The 13,402-nt window shown below is 33.5% G+C and overlaps 1 protein-coding gene across 1 annotated transcript; it reads right to left on the bottom strand.

The window, feature by feature from the left end:
- Nucleotides 1-1,099: 1,099 nt before the first annotated feature.
- On the bottom strand, nucleotides 1,100-10,947 carry LOC112464367 (DNA fragmentation factor subunit beta). Its single transcript, XM_025031314.1, has 6 exons — nucleotides 10,158-10,947; nucleotides 8,936-9,037; nucleotides 4,735-4,864; nucleotides 3,589-3,800; nucleotides 2,748-3,361; nucleotides 1,100-2,387 (listed from the first exon to the last, which is right to left on the bottom strand). The coding sequence occupies exons 1-6, from the start codon at nucleotides 10,218-10,220 to the stop codon at nucleotides 2,228-2,230; spliced, it is 1,281 nt and encodes a 426-aa protein (XP_024887082.1). The 5' UTR covers nucleotides 10,221-10,947; the 3' UTR covers nucleotides 1,100-2,227.
- Nucleotides 10,948-13,402: the final 2,455 nt, after the last annotated feature.

The raw sequence follows: 13,402 nt of genomic DNA, 5'->3' as shown, positions 1-13,402 counted from the left end.
TCAATTATGTATCAGAACTATTGTTTGTGTTTTATCAACTTTAAAATTTCACTCGTATTACTTTCGTTATTATTTTATGATATATAAATGTTCACTTTAATTTAATTTATTTCCTCTGATGCGTCCATCATAATATATAATACTTTTTAAACATCGGAAGCGATATGAGTGGCAGCAGTCTACTCAGAAGAGTAAGACGTTATTGGTCAAAGCCATAACAATTGCTTCTGCAATTCTGCACCCTGTAGACAATAATATACAGTGTACAACATACAAACATGTATGCGAAGCAGTCAAATTCTTCGATTAAATTAGGAACGATATCTTTCGACGTGATAATATACATATATGTCGGGATTTGATACAGCTCAGCGATGTGCAATGTAAATAAATGTAATCAAATACAAATTCTCTAGAATATTAATAAATCGGAATGACATATAAATATTATATAAAATATAAAATTACATTCTTGCGTTACATTTAATATTTTTAGAACATCAGTCTATCACTCACATTGATGATACGCGTTTTTAATTTTTGAGACTTGTAGTTATCTACTTATAATTACAAAATAAAATCCATATTTACAATATAAAAAACAAATAAAATAATTGAAAGAAAGACAAATTAGTAACATTGAGTACTTTTGTGCAATTTCTTCTGTTAAATAATACCATTTAGCAATACCTGTTGGAAATAATACCATTTCGTGCGTATGGTAAAAGTTCCTAAAACATCATTCAGTATAATACATATAAAAGGAGATATATATATATATCTCTCAGAATTTTCGCACTTCCTTTTATTTATCGGCTTTTCTTTGATTTTATTATTAATCTTAATTATTTTAACGAAGATATCATAACATTGACAATTTTTTAGTTATAAGCAATCGAAAATGTAGATATTTTCACGAGTTTCAAAGAGGCGCAAATGGATAACAAGATTTTATCTTTTGTTTAATTTTATATCGAACTCTTTCTCTCTCTCTCTCTCTCTCTCTCTCTCCCTTTCTCTCCTTTTTTAATAAAATTTTTATTTAAATTATAAAAATATTTATAAAAAAAAAACATTAAGAAACAATTTTCCAATTTTTGTGAAGAAATAATTTACTTTAAATCAACGAAAAATTGATATAAATACGAATGCGGAATCACGGAAATTATGGGAAGCCTTATATCTATATAGGTATATATCATATATATATGTATCTTTCTCTAAATATAATATATATATGTATATATGTACATGTATATATCAGAACTTTGTTTTGTCTTTTATCGAACAGTCAGAATAAAAATATGTCTAAAAGATAATCTACTTCACAGTTCACGGAGCTCAAGACGAGCATCGGTTCTTCGTTGAAGTCGAATCAGATCAGAAATTAAGCTGATCTGACTCGATTCTAACGGAGATCTGTCGCTCCGACTCGTTTCTGATTTGACATGATGCTAACAAACAGCTGTCACTCGTTAGTAGATTTTACCTACAAGCACTGAACATACTCAATGCTCAACGACATATCTAAAACAACAGCTTTTCTTTTTATAGCCGCTGAAGTAAATTAACGGTTCCTCCATTGCGTGCGACTTATGCAACCCTGTATTCGTAATTGATTTATGCAAATAGTTCTTTAAACTATTTGCGTAGAAAAATCGTTACGTAACTATATCGATAGAAACAGAATGATAAAGACAATCATCTTAGGAAATACGCATGGAATTTCCTTTTTAGCTACATATTTGCAGATCTTTTATCGAAACATTGGCGTTCGTCAAGTAATACTTAAAAGTGAGCACAGTTCCAACACCGTTTCTAATTTCGTTTTTGTATTATTCAACCCTATTCTACGTAAGTTTTGTATAATAAAATAAATAATTATCGGAGTCACAAACTTTTGCCTTTTCAAATGTTGCAAACTTTGGAATGGACGCTTCATTATTAATGTTATTGCTTATTACTTCGTGCCGCAATGGAAGTACACCCGATAATATAACATTAATAATCACTAAATCTATATTCTATCAACAGCGCTTAAACATATTAAATATACTTATTTGTAGAGATCTGTATCTGAAGAGATCGCAGGCGTTCTACGTATATTACATATCTGGATGTAACATCTCTTTCACGTGTACAATTACTCTTTGGTATTCACGTACGCGATCAGCACTTTTAGAAGCGTAATATATGTGCCAGAACTTTTATCTCTCGGAATTAGCGCTTATTTGTGCGATCCTTTATCGTGGCATATGATATGGACTAGCCTTAAATTCTTCACCGTAAACAGATTGTCGTAACAGTCGTAGATGTCCTGTTCATTGACCGTATCTTGTCGCGAGATCTGCAGCAACTGCGGAATAAGCGTCCTCGACCTTTCAATTCTGCAAACAACAAATAACCGAATTGTTTCAAATCTACGAGTCTATTAACTCCTCTCCTGGCAATTAAATAAACTCTCTTAAACGGAGTTTATCGAATTTATATTTATTACAAAATAAATAAATCGTTTGCCATGTGTATAATATTGGGACGAACGCAACAGATAAAAAGTAATCAAGTTTCGTCGATTATTACGCGCCAGATATTGGTAGTGCGTATATCAAATAAATGAAATTGTTCCAGATTTAAATTATCCCGGAAATTTTCACGCATGCAAGGTTATTAACAATTTTCCGAAATCATCCGGCGCATTAGAATGATTCACATTAATTAACGACAAATACCATAACAAATTATCTTACTTGTGATCCAAATTCCATGTAGAGAATAAGGCGAGCTCCTCCTTGGATCTGTACGGATTAATCTTGTGTCTGTCGCCGTAGGGACAGCCGTCGGCGTTCCATCGACCCTCGCATTTAAACTCGCCCTTCCTGTCGCAAATAGCGATTTGCGTATCTCGCGATTTTACGCGATAAGGACAACTGTCCTCCCATTTTTCGTCGCTCGCCGCTTTCGCGTTCTTCTTTTCGGAATCGAGGAACTTTCTCGCGTCCGTCTCGTCGATCGTATCCGAATCGGCGGTCACATTTGTGTCCAACGATTGAGGCAAACGGAGATACCGTTGACGGAGATATGTTTCGTCGCTAATACGACCGAAATTGCAGGGACAATGGTCGTAACATCGGCCGTAATCGGTCTCGTCAGTGTCGCTTTTAGTCTCCGCTCTACTCCTGTCAAAGTAATACCCGAAATAGTGATCCTCCTTGAGCTGAAGCTTGAAGAACGCTATCGTACGCAACAGCTGCTGCCTCGCCTTGTAATCGTTCATGAACACGTCCGAGCACTTGATCTGCTCGATCGTCTTGTAAAGATAAGTGCGTATTCTATCCTGACATCTGCGGTGCATGTACGCTTCCTGTGAATGAAGTCAAAGATTGGTTTACGTTTGTTAATTCCAGAGTTCTAAATACCAAAAAAAATATATTGCTTTCAAATGTAAAGAAATATTTTAATTATATCAGATAATACGTATGCATATATTAAAGACATTATTTAACAGATGACGTTCGTGGAATACATAAATTGGTAAACACTTGAGTTTAGCGAAATTTTTAAGAGGATACCTTACTTTATTAAGCTCACCTTTGACATATAATTGGTTTCCAAATTTTCAAACCATTCAGGATGCTCCTGTCTTGTGCTAAGCGCCGTCTTAGAGTCATCCTTGTTCAACACTCTGTTCAACAAGGCGACTTTTGTTTTAAGATTATCCGTCAGGAATTGCGTCACCCTGTCGCCGGCGGTGAGGAAATCAATGTTCACGCGTCTCAGTGCATCGTAGAGAATGTCCGCGTCTGCGGGAAATCGTTTGTCCTTGAAAAACATCGCGCGCCGTAACCTCGCTCATGTCGGAAAGATCGCGATTTCTTTTTTTCCCGTTCCGTGAGTCGCATTCGGCCTTGCTAAGAAGTTCGGAAACTTCGAAAGGCTGACACTGGACTCGGAATATTTAACTTTGGCGCTCGGCCAAACGCAGTGCATTCGTTATTGTACCGCGATAAACTTACGTTGAATTTTTAGACCATTGAATTTGTGACTCGGAAGTGCATTTAAATTATGGAGTATCAAGTGGTAAATGTACAATGTTAGAATATATCAAGTGGATGTAGTGGAACGAAAACACAGTATTAGCTTTGATGATAAAAATCTATTGATGATAAAAAACGTTGAGAAATCGATTGTGATATCGATTGCAAGAATCGGCATGCATGTATATAAGATTTACACGTACATACATACATGTATTTAAAAAAGCGATACAGTTCTCTTTTTTAGAAAAACTAGTTAGAAAGGATAAAAGATTGATATAAAAATGTTCACGGTGGTGAAATTTTTTATCGTTTGAAAAAGAAATAGTAAACTGTAATTTACTGAGTAGTTATTTTAAGGTTTAAAAATTCTATTGGCTATTCTATATGATAACTTGGTAACTATTCATAGCCCTTTGACACTATTATATTAATTAGTTTCTTTATAAATTTAATTTCTTTAGTACACGATAATTATTTATGTTATTGGTTGAAACTGGAACGATTAAAATCATCTCAAAGATCAGAAACAGAATATTCAAATTATAAATACATTTCAAAGATCTAAGATAGAATATTCAAATTCTGAACACGTGATATCTTTTTCTATCGTTGCTATAATATAACCACATTAAAAACTGTTCTAGTTTCAAAGCACATTGATATGTTTAATATTGTATTATGTATTGTTTGTACTAACCAGATAACACTTGTTCCCCTGGTTTCTGCAAAATCAAAGTAGTCTGTGGTGCCAATGTACAAAAATACTCTTCATCGATCAGTGATCCGTCTAGAAGAAAGACATTCACTTCCTCTGGATCGTTAGTTACCTACAAGAATGCATAATCGATCAGTTTACCATTCTATCTAATTATTTTAATTAATTTTCTTTGGCGAGGGATACCTATTACGTTCGATATATTTACATTGGAAAAACTTTTTTTCTGCTCGTTAATTAATTAACGTTCGTGAACTAACTATTTTGAATAAATGATGAAGTAATACGAGAGAATATTCGATATCTCAAACAAACGTCAAGGCTATAATATAATACATTTCCGTTAGTTTCCTGGGGACGGGAATATTAATAATTTTCCCGAAGGCCGAATACAAGGTTTTCATCAATTTTTACATCACTTCTCTTGGCGTGACGGTATTATTTTCACATTTCTCTCGCGATTCTGAACAATGGAGATTGATGCTGCAAATTACCGAGTATTCATGAGCCTTCAATTTTTCTCGAACGACGAGGTTGTTATAAAAGTTTGAACTCTGATAAATAACAAAAAAGAAAATTGATCGTATTACGTTAAGATTATTATTATTATAATTAAATATGATACTACTTACAGGAACAAATCATTTGTTATGATATGGCATCAATGTTATCAATATACATTTTAACTTTTCGACTCCCAAGAGGGCCAAGTCGTTCGCTCTATAAATGATTTTTTTAGAATAATTCTGCTAGAAAACTTTGATAATTTTTGTGGATTTTGTAATTTATTTTTAAGCTATAAGCTTTTATTTGAGACAAATAAATGCATAATATGTACAATTTTCAAGAAGATATAACTTATTTACTCGAGCCATACGACCACTTGGGAACTTATGTCTAGGAAATCAGCATGAGAGTCGAAAGGTAAACGCAATCAAAGCGTTGTTTCGAAATTTAAAACTGCTGTTCTATCACATGTATACAATATGGTAGCTTTCTAATAATAATTTCTAATTGTATTGAATATATTGCGCAAAACTGACTTAAAGTTTACTTATAATTCTAATTTATTTTAATAATGATTCGAGAATGTTAATTTTAAAAGGCGAGTATTCGCGATTTTGCGTTGGCTCGGGTTGACATTGGCCTAGCGAACTATTTGGGTCGACCTTTAAGCCAGCGCGAAAAGCGGATTCGCGACCTTAACATTGAGATTACTTCCTGTCCCTGGCCCGGCTGGTTCGATAGAGCCAGCGGTTTCGGGCGAGCGGATGCGGGTCCTTTTCAAGGACGCACTGCAACCGGATCGACCTATCTATCCGCGAAATGCGACTATCATCGGCTACGCCGTACGTTTCCGGTCTCTCTCATTTCAAAGCACGGAAAGAACAGTTTTTCTGAAGTATCTAAAAATTTAACTAGATACAGATCTGAAAATAATTTTGTTGCACCATCAAAATAATTGTGGTAGGTCGCTGAAGTATGATGATAATGCTATAAAAAATTTTGACATTTTAGCAGTCAGTTTGAGTGTTCTACATAATTATTTTGATGGTGCAACAAAATTATTTTCAGATCTGTATCTAGCTAAATTTTTAGATACTTCAACAAAATCGTTTTTTTTTTTGTGAGGTAATCGTTGAAAAATGTTTTCAATACAATTGATATAATCCAGAATACATTTAGGAACGTGGAACAAGACGGAGTATCGAATTTTGTTCAACCACGTAACACTATCCATGGGATTCTTTTGGAACTTGATCATGCGAAAAACAGCCTATGGTTTGACAGTCGCTGACTTCATTCCGATGCGTTTCGTCATTTCCATAAGTCGCGTTCAGTTTGTGCATTGTGTTACAATATTGCGACTTCATATTTGCTGTTTAAACTGAGACGGAAGAGACGTGAGTATTATTTTGAATTTTTTATTACACTATCTCGGCACTGTTTTTATGAGTTCCCAAAACAGTCGATTTTCAATGCACAAATTTTGCGTTATTATGAAATAACTTGAAAATGTTGCTTCGGGACAAGACGGGGTGGGGCATGACGGGGTACTATCCCGATAATATTTTGTTATCGAAGTTATTGAAAATAACCAGTGCCTCTACTGTCAACTATCATGATTGTTCCGACGAAGGGTGGATTCGTTACACTGCGCTTGTGCACGATGGGCCACATAACTCTTGCGCAACTCTTGACAATGAGGATGAGGCTGTTCATGTCTGCGTTTTATGTGAGAAATAAATAAATATAGAATATTTACGATTGTCTTAACTAGCAATAAATATTTTATTTCTTTATTTTGACTTTTTAATGTTAAAATTAAATGTTTAGGGCGGGTAAATGGAGGTACTTCGTCTTGCCCTCCCTATGGGGCAAGATGCTGCAAAAGACATTTTTTTTCAAATATTGCTTTCTAGACCAATTATTCAAAAAGGATTCAATAAAAGGATTTGTGTTGAAAAAATAAATGTTTTTTTTTATATTTAGTAGTCATTTTATGTAATTAAACATTAAGTACCCCATCTTGCCCTATTTCTTTTGATCGATATTTACGTCATGTCATCGCAATTGCATTAAGCATTCATATACGCATATCAAAGAAAAAAATGTGACGTAACAGTGACCGAATATCGCGAGCGATATTTTACTTTTCTAATAATTAATATTTCTTCTTATACTATTGCAAAGAATAAAAGGAATTAAATCGCTTACTAATATACAGGAAAAAAAATTATTTATTAAAGGATGTCAATATGCATAAAAATCATAATTACACAAATAAAACAGTGTAATCTTAACATGTAAAATTTTATTTTCTTGAGTATCTCTGCACTGCGCTATCGTATCCGTGCTTAATGAGAAGATATCTCAAGAGTGCCATCTGTCAAGTTGCATAACTTCTAAGATATTCTTGTTACTCGATGCAAATCACTGTACACTTTTGATGAATGGCTTCTGTCTTTTCGCAACGCTACATTAAGCAAACACTATGACCTATACCACATGTGTGTTCCAATTCTCTATATGCCTGTTATCCTGAAGATCATCGCGTATACACTGCAAGTCCAAAAGTGTTTTATTTTAGCTGAAGCTCTTCTTACATATTGTTGTCCGTTTTAAATCACATTATTTAACACTATTGAATGTATTAATTTTTAATTTAATACGATAAACAGGTAAAAACGTGTTAAATGATCAAACGTATAATTAAAAACATGAAGAAACATGTAAAAAGAGGTTTAGTCAAATGTGTTATTTTTAGACATTTATGCATGTGTAAAAATAACACACTTGAATTTGCGACCGATTAAAAATCATCACGGACAATAATGATCGCAAAGCAACTTGGAAGAAAATCGGAACGAAAGCAGGATTCATTCGGAACGATTTAAGTGACTAAGTGCGCGCTATAATGGAGAGAAAGAAATGCATTGAACGAGTGTCGAGAGTCGAGTAAATCTATACAACAATGAATCGTTTAAGTGCACATGCACTGGGCGCTATTCTTGCTTTCGACTGCAAGGACAAATTCCACATTCCATGAAGCATTTAATGGCCGTAAATCGAGCAGCAATGAGTCGACTTACGCTCATTCAATGCGCCTGAAACGGGCGTTGTTTTTGCTCTCCATTGTGTCATGGACACTTTGTTACCGTAAACAATGCCGGTGTTTTAAATTTAAAAAAAAAAAGCAAGAGGTATTCAAACTACGATTGACAAGATATTTTCTAAATGTTTTTCTCTATCGAGGATACGTCAGTAGTTGCATCGACGTTTATCTCGAACGTACCTCTGACGCTCAAAGCAACGCAAATTACTCTGTTACTTTAAATAAAAATTCGCGTTATTTACGTAACGATCGTATGATTTGTATGTCCATATTACGTGAACCAGCACGGTTTGTCCAAAAGTACATAAATCTAGCTCAAATCTATGCCAGTCATCGGCATCTAAATACTCGATAAATGTAAATGCGCGGCATTTACATGATAAACATCGTTACATTTTCGCGTGCGCGCAGTTTACATTGCGTGAAAATGCGTTGAATTATTCATACGATGTACGGTTTTTGTTTCGGCGCGCACATAGCGAATGAACGCATCGTCCGAAATACCAAAATTAACTTAATATAAAACAACGTAAAGTTAATGTCTGCTTTATATTAATATATACTTACATTTAATTTTAAGCACGCTTTCTGTTTCAAATCCTGAAAACCCCGGCAAGCAATACCGACTTTGCGCGTACGACTCACATCGGTCACTTTGTAGCCTTTGAGCTGAAATAAATTTGTCACATGGAAAGATATAAAATAATTAAATTGATAAACATTTTTACTAAGGGTAACTTTTTAAAAATATTATTACAGTCAAAGGACTGCTTTTTAATTTAATATTTTATATAAATGTAATAAAATCTTCTGGAAGCAAATACGCAATTAATAAAGCTCTCTGACATATGGAGGGATAAAAACCACAGTGGTGTAAGTGAAATATTTTAAAAAATTTGACTTACACCACTGTGGTTCTTACCCCTCCATATAGACTAATAAAATTTTGTAAATAAAAAATAATATAATTAGGTACAATATAAAATAAAAATAAATCAAATAACAATTATTATTAGTATTAGTATTGAGATTAGAGCGCAGCAACTGTCCAGGCTCCATACCAATAAAATAAATTGCATTAAAGGACGTCGGGTAATATTAAATTATTTCGGACCAAGTAACCGCGTAATTGCATTCTGCATCACGTTCAAGGCCATCGGATTTCAGAGCTTTGCGCGCGTACAATTTCTTCGAGTGACCCACATTTTATATTCAATGGCGTCCACTCGACACGTCACGTCAAAATGCAAATGTCATGAATAATGAAGCCGCTGATACTAAAATTCATCAAATCCCCTCGCACGCGTTATTACATATATATTGTTGATTAACGGCAAAATGACAGATTGGATACAAATCGTGATATACCATTAGATATCGGCATTCTTGCATGAAAATATTCTTTAGTAATAAACTCTTTACATTTTAATACATATTACAAGAATAAATACGACAAAGGTATTGCGGTATAGAGATAATAGATATTTCATTATATACTGAACACTTGACGGACATTATTATTATATTAAATCAGCGATAAGTAGCTGAGAGGATCTCTTCGCATTTATAGCTCCGAGTCTTATTTAATCCCAGAGTGCAAATGCAACTTAATTAAAAAATAGCCGTTTAATAAATATAATTATTTAAAGAGAAATAAATCTTTTAAGAAGATTCCTCGATTGCCAGTCGCTTCTTCAAGAATGCAATTAATACTACGTGCATTCTACTCCGATACATCAGATGTTTATCGCGCAACTGGCATGCAAGATAAGCAGCACGTGTCGCCTACCTCGCTTTTGCAAGACGACGAGATATCCGTCAGACGGCGAAAGCAGTCGGCGATGAGAGACATGTTCCGCCGACGGAGAACCGATGACGGTCGTCGGGCAGGAGAGAGAGACGAGGACGAGCCCCTTCACCCGTATTGCACCGCACCAAACTCTCCCGACGTTCGCTCTTGCACGCCGCCGCGTTGCCCCACTCACACTGACCCTGACACTGTCGCTCTTATCAGGCGTTCACGGACGTTCGGATAAGATCCGCGCGAGAGAATGGAATAATCGCTCGCGAAGGGAACAAGTGGGGAGACGCGAAGAGAGAAAAAAAATCATTGAATAAAAACAGAGTAGGCAGACAGAGCGCAGCGAACAACTGTTGCCGCATCAGGTACTAAACAGACTAGCAGTAAACTGGTCGCGGGATCAGGTAGTGGGGTCGCTGTGAAAACGGCTACTACCACGCAAGCACTGTGGAACTGGTACGTATAAGGACGAAGGTCGGAGGAGAGAAGGGTGCGGTGTGCCGTGGGATGAGAGAGAAAGAGAAAGAGAGAGACGGAACTAGCAATTCCAGCACCAGCGAGACACGAGGAAGGAATGCGTCCCGGTTGGAATATAGGAGATGGAGAACCAGTACATACACCGGAAGACGCGCCTGCGAACTGAACGCTTTTGCGTTCTGATATATAACAGAGGGCAGCATTTGATAGGAAGTCAGGCGACACAAAGATAATTCACAGATACCGACGTGAATACCCTTCCGATACCTGAATACTGAAAAGAAAATATTTTCGGCGCCAGCAGTCATAGCGCTGTTATAGTTACGTTTATAAATAGAAATACAAGTAGTTAAGACAAAATGTATATAATTACATGTCTAAATACAGACACAGACTGCAAAAAAAAATATGAATACGGATTTAAATACCTTAAGTGTAATTAAATGATATTTTTGATTAGTATAATTTTAAGAAATAAAAAATATATATTATACAGTGAAGACATTATTAGTTATGAAATATTAAATTTGCTATATGTCTTTCATTTAATTTATATCTTTAATTTAATATTAAAGGTATAAATCTTTAATTCAATTGTTTTCAAAGATTGAAATATAAATTAGAAAAAATGTATTTTTTGTATGTTAAGATTTATGCGATAATAAGTTTCATTTTATTTATACATACACTGAGAAAAAAATGTTCTGCATTTTAGTAAATATTAATTTGCATACAACCGTGACACCATTTATTAAAGTAGAGAAAATTTTTCTTTTTATTAATATATTTTTTTTTCAGTGAATGCAAATGTACTAATAAAAAGGAAACTTTTCTTCATTTTAGTAAATAGAAACAATTGTTTGCAAACTAATATTTACAGAACATATAGAAATACAGAACATTTTCTTGTCAGTGTATAAATTCTAATTGAATTAAATTATATAAAAAAGTTTAAATTAAAAATGTAATAAAATAATTAAATTGTAATAATTTTAATTTAAATATTAGAATATATAATACTAATAATAGAATATATATATTACGTAAATTAAATCTAAATTAAATTAAAACCTAATGAGAAATAATGTTTATTTTTTTTTTTATTAACATATGATCGGTAGTTACGTATCTAACCCAGAACATTTATATTTTAAGAGTTCAAAATTACTAATGACACGTGTTTATTATTTGGATATTAAAACTTTTAATTTAGAAAGGCATTTAACTTCATATAAAGAACACATCAAGTCTCGTGCCAATTTTAATTTGATGTAACATGGTATTTTGCGAAACGCTAAAGAATCGAAAACGAAGCGATATAAAAGAGCACTTCTCAGCAAAACTGAAGACAAAGAAAAGAAGAGATACATTAAAGCAACAAAATGTATTTGCAAATTTTATGAAGACTTCAAAGGCCGTGCATATATACCTGCAAAAATGATAATCAAAAAGATTTTCAAGCGAGCCAAAAAATAACTAATTGTTTTTATATAATAATGCTTAGATACAATTTCTTAAAATAAACTAAGCAGTAGACTTGATTATAAGCATTTTTATCTTATTTGTCATAATATTGGATAAATAGTGTCACAGCATCGTGACGAAGACTTGGATCATGATTTGCATTATTATCATAAATGTGTATTAAATGTGCATAAAAAGTAAAACCTTAATTAGCATAATCAAAGAATCTCAAAGTCAAAGATTATCGCGTTGAAAATAGTAGAATATATACAAAACATATATATATAAAATTATAGCAATATAACGCATGCTGTTTTTTAGACAAAGAAAAAATAGTTGTGTCACTTTGTTTTAGAATGTTAAATGTCAAAGGGAGAAACTAAAAGATTGTTGACGAAAAACTTGTTGCTTTACTTTGTTTTGGAATATTAAATGTCAAGAGGACATATAAAATGTCAAGAGGACCGAAAATAAAAAGGAATATTGAATATTGTAGGAACAATAATAACATTATTTATGCAAATACCAGAGAAATATGGAGAAAAATATTTATGCATCTGTTTTAAAACTCTAATGCCGTTGCTAGACAAAGAGTACTCACTAAGGATGAGAAGAAATATACGATCGTGATAGAAAAAACAACCTGACTTTTCTATTCAACGAAAGCCATCTCGTCGGCAAGATGCAATTAACATTATATATTATTGCGAAAGTATGTAATCCTCTTGTTATGCTCACGATAAACATTCCATGGAACGATGCTTCACGTAAATACATATGTACAAGCATTGTGTAAAACTACAAAATCCGAAAAACGTGCACGTAATTACTCCATACTACGAGATATGTTATTATATAAATTATCATAATTCTTGACATTTGACGTCATTATAGATTGAATATTTATAAAATCGATAAGTCCGACCTTCTAAATTGCGCTTGTTAAATATTTTCTACTTGCATTCAATTTCTTTCTTATCTGTTAATTATAAGCAATATAATTCAATAGGTGCACATTATGAGAGAGAAGCGTACGATTATAACTGGGAAAAAATAACAAAAGAATACATATGAGAATCTGTGCAATAATTAACACGCATTTACATATTATAATAATGGTTTGCTTATCAACGGAAATTATACTTATGTCACGAACGATTGTGCTATTAAATAACAATTTATAATAAATTAAGTAGTATTACCCAGTTATAATGAAAAGTAGTATTATCCAGAATTCCAGAGAAACCGAGGAAGAGAGAGAGAGAGAGAGAGAGAGAGAGAGAGAGAGAGAG

The sequence above is a fragment of the Temnothorax curvispinosus genome, unplaced genomic scaffold (genome assembly GCF_003070985.1).
Source record: "Temnothorax curvispinosus isolate PA1 unplaced genomic scaffold, ASM307098v1 QBEX01014163.1, whole genome shotgun sequence".
In the NCBI taxonomy this organism is placed as follows: Eukaryota; Metazoa; Arthropoda; class Insecta; order Hymenoptera; family Formicidae; genus Temnothorax; species Temnothorax curvispinosus.
The sequence above is the reverse complement of the archived record's forward strand: the minus strand, read 5'-3'. Positions and strand labels throughout refer to the sequence as shown.

What these genes read in the sequence shown, in the direction of transcription:
- LOC112464367 (XM_025031314.1), bottom strand. Translation starts at nt 10,220, where the DNA reads ATGTCTCTCATCGCCGACTGCTTTCGCCGTCTGACGGATATCTCGTCG. An exon ending in AGGGGAACAAGTGTTATCTG is followed by an intron (nt 3,801 to 4,734) that starts GTTAGTACAAAC and finishes GATTTCCCGCAG; the next exon opens with ACGCGGACATTCTCTACGAT. An exon ending in AAACCAATTATATGTCAAAG is followed by an intron (nt 3,362 to 3,588) that starts GTGAGCTTAATA and finishes CTTCATTCACAG; the next exon opens with GAAGCGTACATGCACCGCAG.